Source organism: Echinops telfairi, unplaced genomic scaffold, assembly GCF_000313985.2.
Source record: "Echinops telfairi isolate 266 unplaced genomic scaffold, ASM31398v2 ScPeMD7_7473;HRSCAF=8511, whole genome shotgun sequence".
Lineage (NCBI taxonomy): Eukaryota > Metazoa > Chordata > Mammalia > Afrosoricida > Tenrecidae > Echinops > Echinops telfairi.
In genome coordinates this window covers 13,665,426-13,680,844 of record NW_022111377.1, presented here as the reverse complement: position 1 = coordinate 13,680,844, position 15,419 = coordinate 13,665,426, and the positions used below count along the sequence as shown (strand labels likewise).

Sequence of the window (15,419 nt, the reverse complement as noted above, 5' to 3'; positions counted from 1 at the left end):
TTTTTTAAAATGTATGCATATGTACAGGGGTCCACTACCTGATACAGCCAAGGATAATCAGTCAGATTTCTCTAACTCTGGATTTCATTGGAATTTGAAGACCAAAATTCTCACCAATAAGTGAACGACTGCTAGGATTTTCAAGGCCAGCAGCATCCGTAAAAGGACATTAATCCACTGAGCCCTCCGTGACTTAAATACAGTTCTTTATTGAAAGCAATAGTCATAAATCCAACAAGATCAAGTCACTAACCCCCATTGGATAGTAGCAATGGGTATTTTTTTTTAAAGAAAGACTTGACGCTCAGGATACTTATTAATATCTGCCAATATTGCAGAAAATGAGATAGTGGCTTAATTTGCATATGGGCATTTAAAGCAGTCTTGGTTTTCATTTCTTATTAAAATTCATTAAATAATTATTTTTATCCTTCATCATTTAGCAATTAACCAAATTGCCATTGAAATAAGCTCTTAAATGTGACTTCTAGTGACTCAGTAGTAATTTAATATTACTTTTGCTAATAAAGCCCTGGGTCTATTTTGATTAATTAAAATATCTGATTCCAGATTCAACTCAATTGCATCTTCCCAAATATATACGTTTTGCCTCCTCTCGTGTTTTCTATTTTAAGCTCTACTTGATGGAGCTGTTGGCCTATGCACATGAATATGAGGATGAAAAGTCTGCATGAACGAGACTCATTTCCAAAAGTTTAACAGATGTTGCTCCTGCTCACGATGCTATTTACTCTCGTTCAATCTGTGACGGGTTCAAGATGATTAAGTGTTTCATCAGTAATGATAAATTAAGAATCATTAAGCATTTCAGAGTTACACATAGACACACACATGTGTGCACATGCATACATTGAACAAGACACCAAGCAGATTTAAATAGAGATGTTTCCAATAAATTATAAAATCAAATTATTATAATGAAATATAATATAATTATGTGCTTGTGATCTCTGAAAGAAAATAATTTTGGCCAAACAGGCTGTAGAATATACTTTGAATAAATGCAATTAGTGGAGATTTAATGTTTGAATGCGTACATCATCTGAAGAATGTAGGGAAAGATGTTCACATTATAGATTCATGCAAAATGAAATCATTGTTAATGAATGAATACCTAGCTCATGACAGACATTAGGCTTGGTCAATTGTGTGGGCAATTATCTTATGTATTTCTGTAAGAACATAAGGACTAGGCGATATTCTCTCCACTTGATTGATAAGGAAACTGAGACTCAGAGGAGGGAATTACCTAACCCACTAGTACATAGTGTCTGTACTTTCACATTTAGGCTTGGAGTACATTTTTATACTTGAAAAATATTAAAACTGAAGATATGGAGAATTCATAAGTTTTAACTCTCCTAATGGGACCTCACTTTAAGAGGAGACCCAGAAGATCGCATAAAAGAATATTCATTTCATCCCCCCCACTCCCCACCCAGCACAGTAATTCTTTGCCCCCTGTGGCTTCAAACACTTGAACTATGGTAATCTAAAATGAGATGTGTTTGCGTGTGCAATATACATTGGGTTCAAAAGATAGCATGAAATTAAGAATGACATAGGTGGCTTACATCTGTGACCCACATTATATTCCTATTGAACATCCATGCTGTCCCTACCCTTTTCTGCACCAAGTTTCATGGAGATCACATGAAACTGTTTTCTTAAAATATCAGCACAGGATACCCCGAGACATCCACCAAAAATAAACTAAAAATTTTAAAGTGAGAATTAAAAGGAACTCAGAATGAAGTCATAGTTTTTCAGGATAATTTCACAGTTCAAATCACAATACAGCTTGCTATGACTGAATGGTATGATATCTGTATTAGTTCCCAATAAACTGGTTTTGTAAAAAAAATAAAATTATGAATAAGAAAAAAGTATTCTGTTGTTTTCCAGTTGATTCCAACTCAGAGCAACCCCATATGACAAAGCAAGCCTGCCCTCCTGTGAGAGCTCTCATGGTGTCATGGGTTGCATACTGGGCTGAAAACTGCAAGGCCAGCAGTTCAAAGTCACCAGCTGCTCTGCAGGAGACAGATGAGGCTGCGTACGCCCATGAAATATACTGTCCCACAGAGGCAGTTCTAGTCTGTCTGTGGTGTCCCTATGAACTGGAATCAACTTGATTGGCACTGAGCTGATGTTGCTTCTGTAGAGGATCACTGGGTGTTTTCTCTCTTGGAAACACTAGGTCAAGAGTTCGAAACCAGCAGCCTCTCTCTGGAGAATGATAAGGATTTCTACTCCCACAAATACTAACAGTCTTGGAAACCTACAGAGGCCATTCTCCTCTACCCTATAGGGCCACTATGTGTTGTATCATCCACAGTTCCTTGAACCAAATATAGTATTTTATTTTTACCAAGAGTCTTGGATATGATTTTAATTTCTGGAGACTCAGTGAGAGGTTCTTCAAATAATTTATAGAAAAAAGAATCCATATGTACTTATTTTCTATTTGCTGCAATTGAACATAAGCACCACAATTGAGAGCTATGAAACTATTTTCAGAACATTATTAATAAAAAACAAAGTTGGTAACTTGTTCCTGTTGGAATCATTCTGTTGTAATCATTCCTACGAAGTTGTAATATATGAGGTATTGTATGAGTTGATACTCAATCTTCTTTCTGATTCTTTGCATATTAATTGATTACTGCATTTTTCGTTTTGTTTTCTAAGAGCATTTATATGTTTAATGTGTGTTCATTTTGTGTGTGTGTGGGGGTGAAACAAAAAAGTAACATATAGGTCTTCCCCAGTTAAGATCCGTACTCCCTTTGAAATAGTATCTCAGGTGGGTGGTTCAGCTTCAGGTGGTACTTGCAGCTAAGAGAGCTATGAAACTATTGAAAACTATACTGATAAAATGGTAAATGATAAAAAAATTACTATCAGGAAGGTTAGGCTGTACAGGGTGTAGTATAGCTGCCACCCAAAGATGCTGTCCAGGAGGGAAGTCACAGTCCTTCTCAAGGAAGCTGATTAGTCTTGAAAGCATTTGCATTAAATCTAAATGAGTATATTCACCCCTCAACACATTTATTAAATGTCAGTTTTTCTCTGTAAAATTGTATGAAATGCTAGAAAGATGCCATCAAAAATCTGTTTAATTAAGTATAAACTTAAAAACAGTTTTCTAGAAATTTCCTCCTAACCCAATTTAAACTTTCTTAGAAATGAACGGAAAATGACAATGCTCTCCATTTCACCCACTATATGAACAGCTACAGCATACAATTCATTCCTAATAAAGTATTCCTGTTCTCTTTAATTAAGAGAAATATAATTTAAATACAAAGTAAATTACAATGCTCTTTTCACTAATAAACTCGATGTGTTTTATTGAGCCATATATTAATACCTGAATTTTTGGACTGGGAAAATTTGTTCATTTGTCATTTCAGTAGCTCATTCTATATTTTCATTTCATGCCTCGAATATATTGTGGGGACTAAAAATGGGGCTTTCCATTCTTACTACTTACACAATTGCCACTATTGAACATCTGCCAACACAATATTTCAATACAATTCATTCGACACATGACCAAAAGGTGTTTGAGGTTAAAAGGGCATAAGACCATTGTCCATCCTCTGAGTTAACGCAAAATACAAGCTCAAGCATTCAACTTGGAATGAGCCTGAAGCAGAAAGCAATAAAGTAAATTGTACAAGGGTAATAGTGTCTAGTTAAAATTGAATAACTCCGTTCTTTGATTTCTAATGCTTACTGATGGTGACTAGATCTGTGCTAAGGATTTATTTTTGAATCGTAATTCAAACAATGGTATGTTTTCTTCTATTCGTGATCCAGATGATTAAACAGTGAACTCAGACACCGGTAAACATATGGAAACCTGGATGAAATTTGGAAGACATTTTGGTGAGAGTAAAGGCTTGAATGATACTTTATTGGATTGAACATATACTGTTTTCCTACACAAAAGCAGTGAATCGCTATATGTTTGTGTCATTTTATTTGCTTCATTTCTTCCTTCCTACCTCCAACTTTTTGAGACTGGAGAAACCAACATAACAACATACCTGTTGGAAGAGGTACTGTTGGCTCCTCTTTAATGGACCGGAGTCGCAGACAGCTTCTGGTGAACACAATGTCATCAAGGGCAATATCACCTCGGTGACCTTTCCCAACTCTGCCTTCAAATTTGAGTTGGAAGTCTTCATCGCCAAACAGTGAGAGTTCCTTCCTCTGCCAGAAATTCCCTTGTTCTCCTGTGAGGTTAAGTAGAACCTTCCTTTGGTTTGTGACTGACACCTGGATCAGGACAAGTGCCCCAATGCCATTGCCGTACATGTGATAGTGAAAGATGATCTGTAAGTAAGCAGGGGAATGTTACACATAATTAGTCCAATTCTTTTGTTTTTCATTTATGTCATACTTCCATCTGCTCATTAAGATGTTCCAGAAGGAAAATGATGCCTATATATTCTATTGCTCTGTGAACACTCCAACACTGAGTCAAATTAGGCCATTTTTGGATTATGTTGTATATGGTACAGTAAAAATCTAGCAACATGTCAGTAGAAAACAAAAGTAAAACATTGATCAGGGCTTACTTTCATGCTGTGACTTCTAAAAGTAGGGTTCATTTATTGACTATCTCATTATTAAATATTTCACATTTATGGCAATAGTAAAATAAACTAACGAAATGTCTTCCACATTGAAATGTAGTCAATTATTTATTATGCCTCTTCTAGCCATAGCCTTTATTAGTCCCATCAAATACTCTTCATTCTCCTGGTAGGTCTGGGTAAGAAAGTAGAGGAAGATACTGATTGGACTGTCTGATTCATCTGCAAGTGATTGCTAACTGTGATTGCCACCCTGCGGGGAATAAAATCAAGAACTGCAGAAGCAGAAGGGAGGATTTTACTGTTGACACAAGTGAAGAACCAGGAGTGGAACTTATCTTTCAGAGGTTGAGATCCCTACAAACTGAATCCCCTGGATCCAGAAGTCAGTTGTGACTCGAGAGGAGTGGCAGACGTGCAGGAGCAAGAGCAAAACCGTGACCCAGAGCATGACACCAAATGGTTGACTTCTGAGCCTCTAGAGAAAATAAAGTCACGTGTTTCTGGCATGGAGGCTGGCTTGTAGAGTATTTTGTCTCTTAGCACTTAATTGAGAGAGATAGGCTTGCTGACCCATGGAACTAGAGCTGGTGCTTTTGAGCTGAGGTTTGTAGTGAAGTAGCATGCCTTTTGGGAATTTATTGGCAGTCCAAAAAGAACTTTGCAACACTACCCTGGCAGGACCGAGTCAGGGTATGAGTCTGAGGGCAAGGAAGTGGCCTGCCTGAGGACATGGCAGAGAAGAAACTATCCTGTGTGAATAACTCTAGCCTGAGCTTTAATCACATTAATTGCAACCTGTTAACTTCCCTAATTAATCCATAATTGTGAGTATTGTCTGTAAGTTCTCTGTGACCATTGCAATGATTTATCGAACCCAGCAGAGAAGTAGTGTGTGGGGACAGTGAGGTGACCTAGGTGGGAATGGTTGGTGTCAGGGGGGGTAGGAAGGTTGGAGAATGGGGCATGTCTGACCTTTGTGTTGCAGCAATCATCTTTGAGACCAGAAAGGGACACATATGGCATATTTAACACACATTACTAATAACAAATGCCAGTGTGTGAGGTTAGAGTATGTGAACCTAGCTGAACCATGATTCTCAGGGATGAACAGTTATGTATGATGTCATTTGATGGTCCTGTAATCACGTGGTTCTCCATTTTGTGATCTGATTTGATCATCCTCCATATTCACATAATGGTGGCTTTTCCTCTAAACCACCTGGTCATTGGAACGTCATCATGACAGAGTGGCATGGATAAGGGGACTATGGTATGTAATCAAATAATGATGAATTACATAAAAATGTTTACAGATTAACACATAATGGACCAAAGAACATCTTTTTAACTCTCACAAAACAAATCACTTTATTTCAACTAGTAGGACATTTTCTTGCATATCCCACCATATCCTTGTACTTGAAACGCTTGGTGTATAAGATTCTCAGGGCTACTTTATACAGAAAAAGCACTAGAACAGCAATTTTCCAACTTTTATTTAAAACATTAAAAGCAGGTTTTAGAAGAGCAGCCATGGGACCTTTTTTGTGGAGTTAAAATTAATAAAAAGTATTTTTAGGAATTATCTCTTCAATGCTTTAAAGATGGTATTTACTGAGTTTTAATGCTTATTTCACAGAATGGGGAAAATCAGAGAGAAAGATGAGTCAAGTTTAGGAATAATGGGAATTTTGAGCCTTTGATAAAGCTTCAGTCTTGTCTATATATAAATGAGGGGAAAGAGTAATGTTGGTTCATCTTCATACAGGAAAATGACATTTCAAAATACTAGCAGTCATGTGTTTTGCACTCCAGAAAATAAAAAGGAGAATTCTTGTAAACAACACATGCAAAGCATGACTTTAAAAACATCAACTAAGATGAGCCGTGTAAAGTAATTCTATCCAAATTGCCTAGCTGGATGAAATTATTCAACGATTGTTCCAAGATCCACCAATGTTCCTTCTAGTGATAAACCTTTACAAAACGAGCTCTCTGACCATTGTGAATCATCCTAGGGTCTGTGGAAACCTGTATAATACTATTTATTAACATGAGAAACAAAGTGGTCTAGGACCAGCCTCTTGGGCAGCACCAACAGGCACCAGACAGAATGACAGCCAACCACAGGGCACCGTTCTGCCTGGATTCCTTGAAGTTCTGGGGGGTGGTCAAATGTTTTCCACTCTAAGTTTAGCTTTTATTAGTGCTTCAAATATGAAGCATATATGTTGTCGTGTGTTATACTAGACATATCTCTATTTTCTAGAGGCCATTTTCCGAATGAGACCCTAAATTTAACATGAACAACCTCTTTTCCATAGAGATTACTTGATGATATAACCAAATGCTAAGGCAACATGAGTTCAGCTAAGTGCTGAATTCTTCAAAGAAACGTTTTCACTGGAAAAGTCAGGGCTTCTTGCATGTGAACTTGCCCTTCATCTGTCTCTATCTGGACCCCTCCCACACACCTATATGCTCCTTAAAAAAATGACCGAATTTTATTTTCTCTCCTGAAAGGTATTCAACAAGGTCAAGGGAAATAAATGATTTTCATGAAATTTGGGAGGTCATTCTGGTTACCTGATGGAAATATTTTTATATGAGAAACTTAATCATTCTCAGCATGACCTTACCTTGCTTCTATGTATTCAATCTATATCATAAATATTCATTAAATAAAGCATCCATCATTAATTTTTTGACATTTCTTCTAGGCATATTTCATTATTCTCACCCAGATGTTCAAAAGAATAAGAACCAGGGAAAATCGAGATGGATCAAGTCTTCAGTTACTATAGTTGAAAAAACCCCCAAACTTCAACATTTTGAAAGAAAGTGACTAAATATAAAGGCTCAGAAGTCAAATGGGAATTTATATACTTCATGTTTAATATTTAATTTTCTTTCTTTGATTAGAATTAATTTTCAATTCTCATGGTTTCCTTAGATATATGGAGATAGTCACCTTTGCAGGGTGGAAAAGAAAAGTACATCATTTCAGCATAAGTGAGACTATCGGCAAAGCATTGTTTAGTGACTAAGATTCCCAACTGACTAGATGGAAGTGGGCTTGTGTTGGTGGTTTATGTACTCACCCAGGATATATTGTTAACCACCTAGGATATGCTAGGCATGATTGTTTGTATTGGAGATGTAGTAGGAAACAAAGCAAACAAACATTCATAGGGCTGGCATCCTTGTGGGGGAAAAACAATGAAAAGGAGATCACTGAAATATGAAATAAGTCCAACGCTGTGGGATGGATGGGATGGTGTGCTCCTTCACAAGGGACACTGAAATTCCATTCCTGCACCTGGGAACGGGACCTTTCTGGGAGAAACTGGTCTTCTTTTAAAATTTTTAAGCTGTCAATTAAGCCATAGCAGAGAGATGGTATATTTTAAATGGAGAGCAGACATGGAAACAGGGTAGCACCTGGGGAAGAGAGCGTGTGAAGGTCTGTCTACAAGGTTGCATCTCTTGTCCTTTGTCAAAAGAGACAAGGATAGAACTTTTCCAAAAGAGAAAGAACATTGTGCTGAATTTGGACTACTACAGGCTATGAAAATAGACATGTGTCTTTCAAAACCACTTGCTCTGTGGTGCTTTGTTATGGTGGCATTACATGAAGACGTAAGAAGCTGGGAATGGAGTACAGAGTCCTTTGGGCTTGGTTGCAAATAGGGGACCTGTGGGAGGAGACACAGTGAGCGCTAAGGATGGATAGCTACAGAGAGAAATGAGGCAAGTGCATTTGCTGAAAGACCAAGGACAATCTGAACAGCTGGTCTTGCAAACCTGATTGAAATATGTTTTCAATGTATGCTTGTTGGCTGAGATCTAAGTGTAAGAAGATATTTTAAATTTCTGTTGCTCCTGTTTAGTGCTTAAGTATTAACTATGTTATTGATTCTACTAATCAAAAAGTACAAGAAGTTGTAAGGTTCCAACAACCAGACTCTGTTCATGTATGATAAAGGAAATAAAGACAGCAACCCAATCATGGTTCATGTTTCCTGTCCAAGTACAGTGGCTTCGATCTATATTCTTTTAGCACATCATTTTTAAGGACCCACTTTACTATTTCTATAAAAGGAGCTCTAATGACTGTGAGATAAGTGCTGGGATATAGTAACCCAAAGTCTGGTTCCGAACCACTAGCCACATCTTGGGAGAATGGTGAAGCTGCCTCCCATATTTACATATCAGAAACCTTATTCAGGGTCACTAATGAGTTTTAATGGATTCTATGGCAGTAGGTTTTGTTTTCATCTACTTTGTTTTTTTACTATTTCCTAATATGTTTGTTTTAAAGCAGTCAACTATAGCCCTGTGAGGGTAGGGCTTCATCGGCCTTATTCTCTCTCTCTTCTTGCCATATAGCAGTAATCCAGGAATATATTAAATGGTCTTAATCATCTGTTAGTTTAACTCCAGGTTCCTAGACATTTATGAGCCAGCACTTTTGGGTAACCATTCACCAATTCAGCTTTTCCAGATCACATTTTTTCTGCCATTTCTGACATCTTGAAAGACTTTTCCAAATTCTTCATTGCAAAGTACCCAATGGCTCTTCATAGAGGCTGTTTCTATAAGAGTTCTCCAATCTGCTTGGCCAGCAGATGAGAAAAAGAGATGTGGGCTTTTTTCTTTGTCTATCTGTTAGGTTGATGACCCAGTTATCACTCTAAAACCCTGCTCTGAACATGTCACTCCCTTGCAGAAAATATCCACCATCAATCACATTTTCAGAAGAGATGAGGAAGATGAGATTACTCTGTGAGAGCTCAGCTATGAGAAATAAAAAGTCTTAAATATATAGCAAGACTGACAGTGATGTGATGCTAAAGATTGGTCAGTATAAACACAAAACAACACTCTATTGAAGGCAAGTACAATCGGGGAGCCTTTGACCAAAGATTCAAAATGTCTTCTTCTCAGGGGTAAATGCTAATGTGGAGATATGGACCCCAGAATATTCTCATTTGGAACTGACGAAGGTTTCAGTCTTGTTGCCATGCCCCTGCTTGATTGTATGGTCATCTAGCAACTTTCTTCCTGCAATTAGGTTGCCTTCAGTGTTCACAGGTTGGAGAACATGCCAGTAGGCTCTAGGTAAGCAGTGGACTGCTAACTACAAGGGAGGTGGTTCAGCTTGCTGCTGCCCATCGAGAGAAAGGCCAGGCTGTCTGCTTCTGTCAATATTTACAGCGATTTTTCATACGGTCACTATGGTTGGAATTGACTCAATAACAATGGATTTAAAAAAATAAAGAAACTTTAACTGTTGACCTTTTTCAGATTAAGTATCAATAAATGACAAATTTATTTATCTATCAATCTACACAAAGTTCTTATACATTATACTAAGAGTACTTGATTTATATTTAACATCAAGCTAAATTTAGTTCCTAGCCTAGCCAAGAAATACTTTAGAACATAAAAACACCAAGCAAACAAATAAAAGTGGAGAACTTTGTATGTTTGGCAATCATATAAATCTACTTGGCACAAAGATCCTTAAAACACAATTTATCCTTCTAACACTCTATGGATGCTTTTATAAAACAGTTCCCATCAGTTAATAACAAAAATTTTGTTCCCTTGCCTATAGAAATTCTTCTATATTCCTAGGGTCAAGTTCAGTCTTGCTTTTTTCTTGAAGACTTCTTTAAGCATTTTATTGTAGCCCTAACTATCTCTATAGCGATCCTTTCTAGAGATATTTAACTATACACTACTAACATATGATCTTTTTTTTATTTCCTGCTGATAAAATTCTCATAAGTCCAGTAAGTCACCAACTACTTGAGAGGGCAGCAATGCGTATGTGTTACTCGGAGTTTCCAACAACAGTATAGACTCTTCCACAGGTCTAACAGGTTTTTCTCTTGAACCCTGACTCCTCCTTTCTCATACATCTTATGTCAAACTATTCTAGCTCAGACCAGAGGATGTACTCTGGTACAGATGGGAACTGGAAACACAGGGGATCCAAGACAGATGAACCCTTCAGGACCAGTGGTGAGAGTGGTGATACCAGGAGGGTGAAGGAAGGGTGGGGTAGAAAGGGGGAACTTATTACAAGGATCCACATATAACCCCCTCCCTGGGGGACAGACAACAGAAATGTGGGTGAAGGAAGACGTCAGACAATATAAGACATGACAAAATAGTAATAATTTATAAATTATCAAGAGTTCATGAAGGAGGAGGGAGTGGGGAGAGTGGAAAAATGAGGAACTGATACCAAGGGCTCAAGTAGAAAGCAAATGTTTTGAGAATGATGATGGCAACAAATGTACTTGACACATGGACAGATGTATAGATTTTGATAAGAGTCGTATGAGCCCCCAATAAAATGATTTTTTTTAAACAAACAAAAACAATTGTAGCTCATCTTTGGTCTGTTTAGGGCCTTCTATTTTCTGTATTTCACTGTATCTGTCAGAAATCACTCAGAATATTTCCCCGTGTCCCATACCTTGCAGTTTTTGCTTCTCTTGCTTATGATAGGGCTTGAAATTCTGGCTTCTCTCATGGGCTGCTGAGGGAACAAGCTCTTTATAAAGATGTAATGACCAGAGGAATTTAGTAAGGTGTGATCCGCAGCTGGTTCTGTGCCTGCAGTGGGGATGCTACTGGCTTTCAAATTCCAGTCCAAGTCATCATTCTGTTCTTGCTCCCAGGAACAAAGATCGAATTCAAAATCACAGCGCTCACTAGAGGTACCTGAAAAACATGTACCAATTTATGGTAGACAATTAGCTCATTGGAAGGCACGCACTGCAGTCAATGAGGCAGTTATATCATGTAATAAGTAAATCCTTACAAAACTCTCCTGGTAATGACATTCAAATAGAATAATTTTAAATTAAATTATTTTATGATTATTTATGTCCAATTGTTTATATAGGCAATACCAGTTTCCAAAATCAATGAGAAAATGTTTTAGTAGTATACACAATTCCGTGTACAAACTTTTTTTGTTGTTAATGTAATTTCTTTTTTCGTCTCTTTTTCATAGGTCTTAATAGGAAATATAGAAAGTTTATTGCTCTGCAATGAAATTTGGCTTAGGAAATGCTACCTAAAGAAATCAATTCATTTTAGGGACAAGAACATTAGGGAACAGAAAAATTCAAAAATTTAGTAATTTGAGATCATTCACTTTAATACATCTCAGAAATTAATTTATTAAGTTATATTAAATACCAAAACATCTTCCAGGTGTAGTTTTCAAGATTTTATTACCAGCATTGTCAAAATTGTTAACCCCTTATTTCCAGGATAGGAAGACTTACACAAACTATGGTACGCAGGCTCTCCCTGAATGAGGAGGACACTCCCATCTGATGGCATACATCGAACCTGTCTGCTTTTTTTGTTTTGTTAATATGACACTGCATCACAGTATCTAAGTAGGTTATAGAATCTTGATGTGTTTGGGGGGCTTCTCTCAAGGTCATCGAGGTGAGGCTGACTCAGTGACTATAGGACAGGGCAGGATTGCCCAGGTGAGTTTCAAAACTGAATCTCCTGCTAGGAGTAGAAAGCTCTGCTTGTCTCCTGTAGTGTGGCTGGCGGTTTCCAACTGCTGCTGACGTGGAGAATCACAGCTCAACATGGACCCACTATGCAAACAGGACTTCGTGTGTGTGTGTGTGTGTGTGTGTGTGTGTGTGTGTGTGTGTGTGTGTGTGTGTGTGTGTGTGTGTGTGTGTGTGTGTGTGTGTGTGTGTGTGTAGGTGTGTGTGGTTTGGAAACACGACATGCAAACTTATGCAGTACCTATTATTAACCATATGATGAATAGAATAGTCTTAAGAACGGTTCATCCTAATTACGACATGTTATAAGTCATAGTAATTATAAAATTAACGATGCCATGAAGGATGTTATGAAACGAACTATGATCATTACATGGCCATACAAAAATTACACATGAAGGATCGTTTTAGATCTTTTATTTTTAAGTAAGTATGGTACAGTATAAATCCACAACAATGTACTATTTATAATTCCCTGATGCAATAAATCTTTATAACTGAAGGATGAAAATTTGTAAAATCATAATTATGTATGAAAACATCTAAAAAGCCCTTGAAAAGAAACTCTCACTACCACCAAGTCAGTGCTGACTCATAGTAACCCCCTCTGGATTTCTGAGACTGTAACTGTTTATAGGAGTAGAAAGCCCAGTCTTTCTCCCACAGAGCTGCTGGCGGTTTTGAACTGCTGACCCTGTGGATCACAGCCAGACAATAGAACGACTAGTGGTGAATAGGGCTCTGTTGAAAGGAATCTAAGTTGTAGTAATCTAAAATGTATTCAGATAAGTATTTCTGTTTTAAAAGTTTAACTGAACAATTATTCTGATACTTAAAGCAATTTTATCTAAATGAAATTAGGAATTGTTCCTATCAGTGAATTTTTCTGGCTCTCTGCAATCAAAACACAAAGGAATCGGCTCTATCCAGCACACAGGTCACGGGAAGCAGCAATAAGTCCCAGATGAAGTCATGGTAATTCTTGAAATAAAAATCGCCTTGTTTGCATTACATGCAACACCAACAATTTATAAAACGTGCTTGGCATCAAACAGTTTTATCTTGTTTTATTTATAGCTCCTTTCTGACAATTTAAGTCAGAAAAAATTGCTTAAATATAATTTTTTTAAACATTTAATTCTCCGAAGTCAATAAGATGGGCACAAAACATGTATCTAAACATTTCTCTACCACTTGGGGGGGTAGACTACCCCCCACTTGTATGTCACTTGTTTGATTGTGGCAGCTTGTGGGTTGCTGTGATGTTGGAAGGTTTGCCACTAATACTGCAAATTCCAAAAGGGTCACCCAGGTTAGACAGGTGTCAGCAGCACTTCCACACTTCTGACCTTCCCCAGTGTACCCAGTGAAAATGGTATGGGTCACAAGAGGACATTTTCGGATGGCGTTCTGCAATTAAGAAATGCTGCTCTATAGAAAGTCATCATGAACCAAACCCTGCTCCATAGAAATGAACAGGAACAGTGCGTTCAAAAATGAAAGCTTGTTAGATCATAAACCTCATCAAGAAAGGCTTAACGTCATCATCTTCAGCTTTTAGAAGAACTATTAAAATAAATGTGATGTAGAAAGCTGATGATGCTCGGCTAACAAATGATATAGCATCTGGGGTCCTAAAGGCTTGAAGATAAACAAGCGGCCATCTAGCTGAGAAGCAACAAAGTCCACATGCAAGAAGCACACCAGCCTGTGTGATAACACGGTATCAGTCATCAAAGACCCAGAGCAAAAAATCATATCAATGTGAATGAGGGAAAGTGCACAGTGGAGACCCAAAGCCCATCTGTAGACAATTGGACATCCTCTTACAGAAGGGTTTCAAGAAAGAGATGAGCTATTCAGGGTGCAGTATAGTACCAATGAAACATACAACTTTCCTCTAGTTCTTAAATGCTTCCTCCCTTTCCCCACTATCATGACTCCAATTCTACCTTACAAATCCAGCTAGACCAGAGCATGTACACTGGTACAGATAAGATCTGGACACACAGAGAATCCAGGACAGATAAATCCCTCAGGACTAATAATGAGACTAATGATACCAGGAGGGGAAGGGGAAGGTGGGACTGATCACATTGATCTATACATAACCCCCTCCCAGGGGGATGGACAACAAAAATTGGGTGGAGACATTGGTCAGTGTAAGACATGAAAAAAATAATAATAATTTATAAATTATCAAGGCTTCGTGAGGGAGGGAGGGAAAAATGAGGAGCTGATACCACGGGCTCCAGTTGAAAGATGATGATGGCAACAAATGTACAAATGGGCTTGACACAATGGATGGATGGATGGATTGTGATAAGAGTACTACAAGCCTCCAATAAAATGGTTTCAAAATAGAAGAATAGAAATGCAAAATAACTAAATCCTGGGGAAAAAAACCTTTTTTCCCCCTTATATGAATCTGCTGAGATCCATTTTCACTTGTTCTTGTGTAGGGAGCTTATGTGTTGTAAGGAATCCGTTCATTTTCTCTAGATTCTTTGAGATGTTGGCATATAACAGTCCATATTAATCCTTTTATCCTTTTGCTCTGTATTATAATTGTAATGCCTCTACTTTTGAATGTAATATAGTCAAATAGACTTACTTTCATGTCTGGCTCTCTTCATTCCTTCCTGCATACTCAAACTGGTGTTGTTCCTTCACTCTGAGAAGTGCCCTGAAAGTTGTTGGTTTTTAAAAAGTGCGTGCTTATAGGTGATTAATTCTCTCATATTTTAATTCTCTGAAAATGTTTTTGTTTAGCCTTAGCCATTTGAAAGGCTATTTCTCTGCATCTGAATTCTGTTTTCACCAAGATTTTAAAGCTTTTTATATATATTTTTCTTGTATAATTTATGATGAAAAGTAAGTCATTATTTTCCACTTTTTTTTCCCTAATAACATTCAAGATGTTCTCAGTATCTTTGGATTTCATTAGTTGTGTTTAGAGGTGTGCAGATATGGATTGAAATACCTTATCTACCAGTTCTAACTCTTTGGAAATCTTGGGTTCAATTTCTACTGATGTCTTTCACTTCCAAACTGATGCCATATTTTCCCGTTTACTGGCATGTACTTTCTTTTTTACTGTATGCTGCGAACTTTAGATGACACTGTGTTATTAGTCTGGGTAGACTAGAGAAACAAATCCATGGACACACATATGTGTATAAGAAATATTTATATACAAGAGCAATTGAACATTGAGAAAACATCCCAGCCC

General features: G+C 37.4%; 1 protein-coding gene across 1 annotated transcript in view; it reads right to left on the bottom strand.

Moving 5' to 3' along the window:
- MALRD1 (MAM and LDL receptor class A domain containing 1) overlaps nucleotides 1-15,419 on the bottom strand; it is an 819,322-nt gene that overhangs the window by 447,508 nt on the left and 356,395 nt on the right. The window contains 2 exon segments of the mRNA XM_013008119.2: nucleotides 4,077-4,365; nucleotides 11,122-11,369. Coding sequence (XP_012863573.1) covers nucleotides 4,077-4,365; nucleotides 11,122-11,369 — 537 coding nt within the window.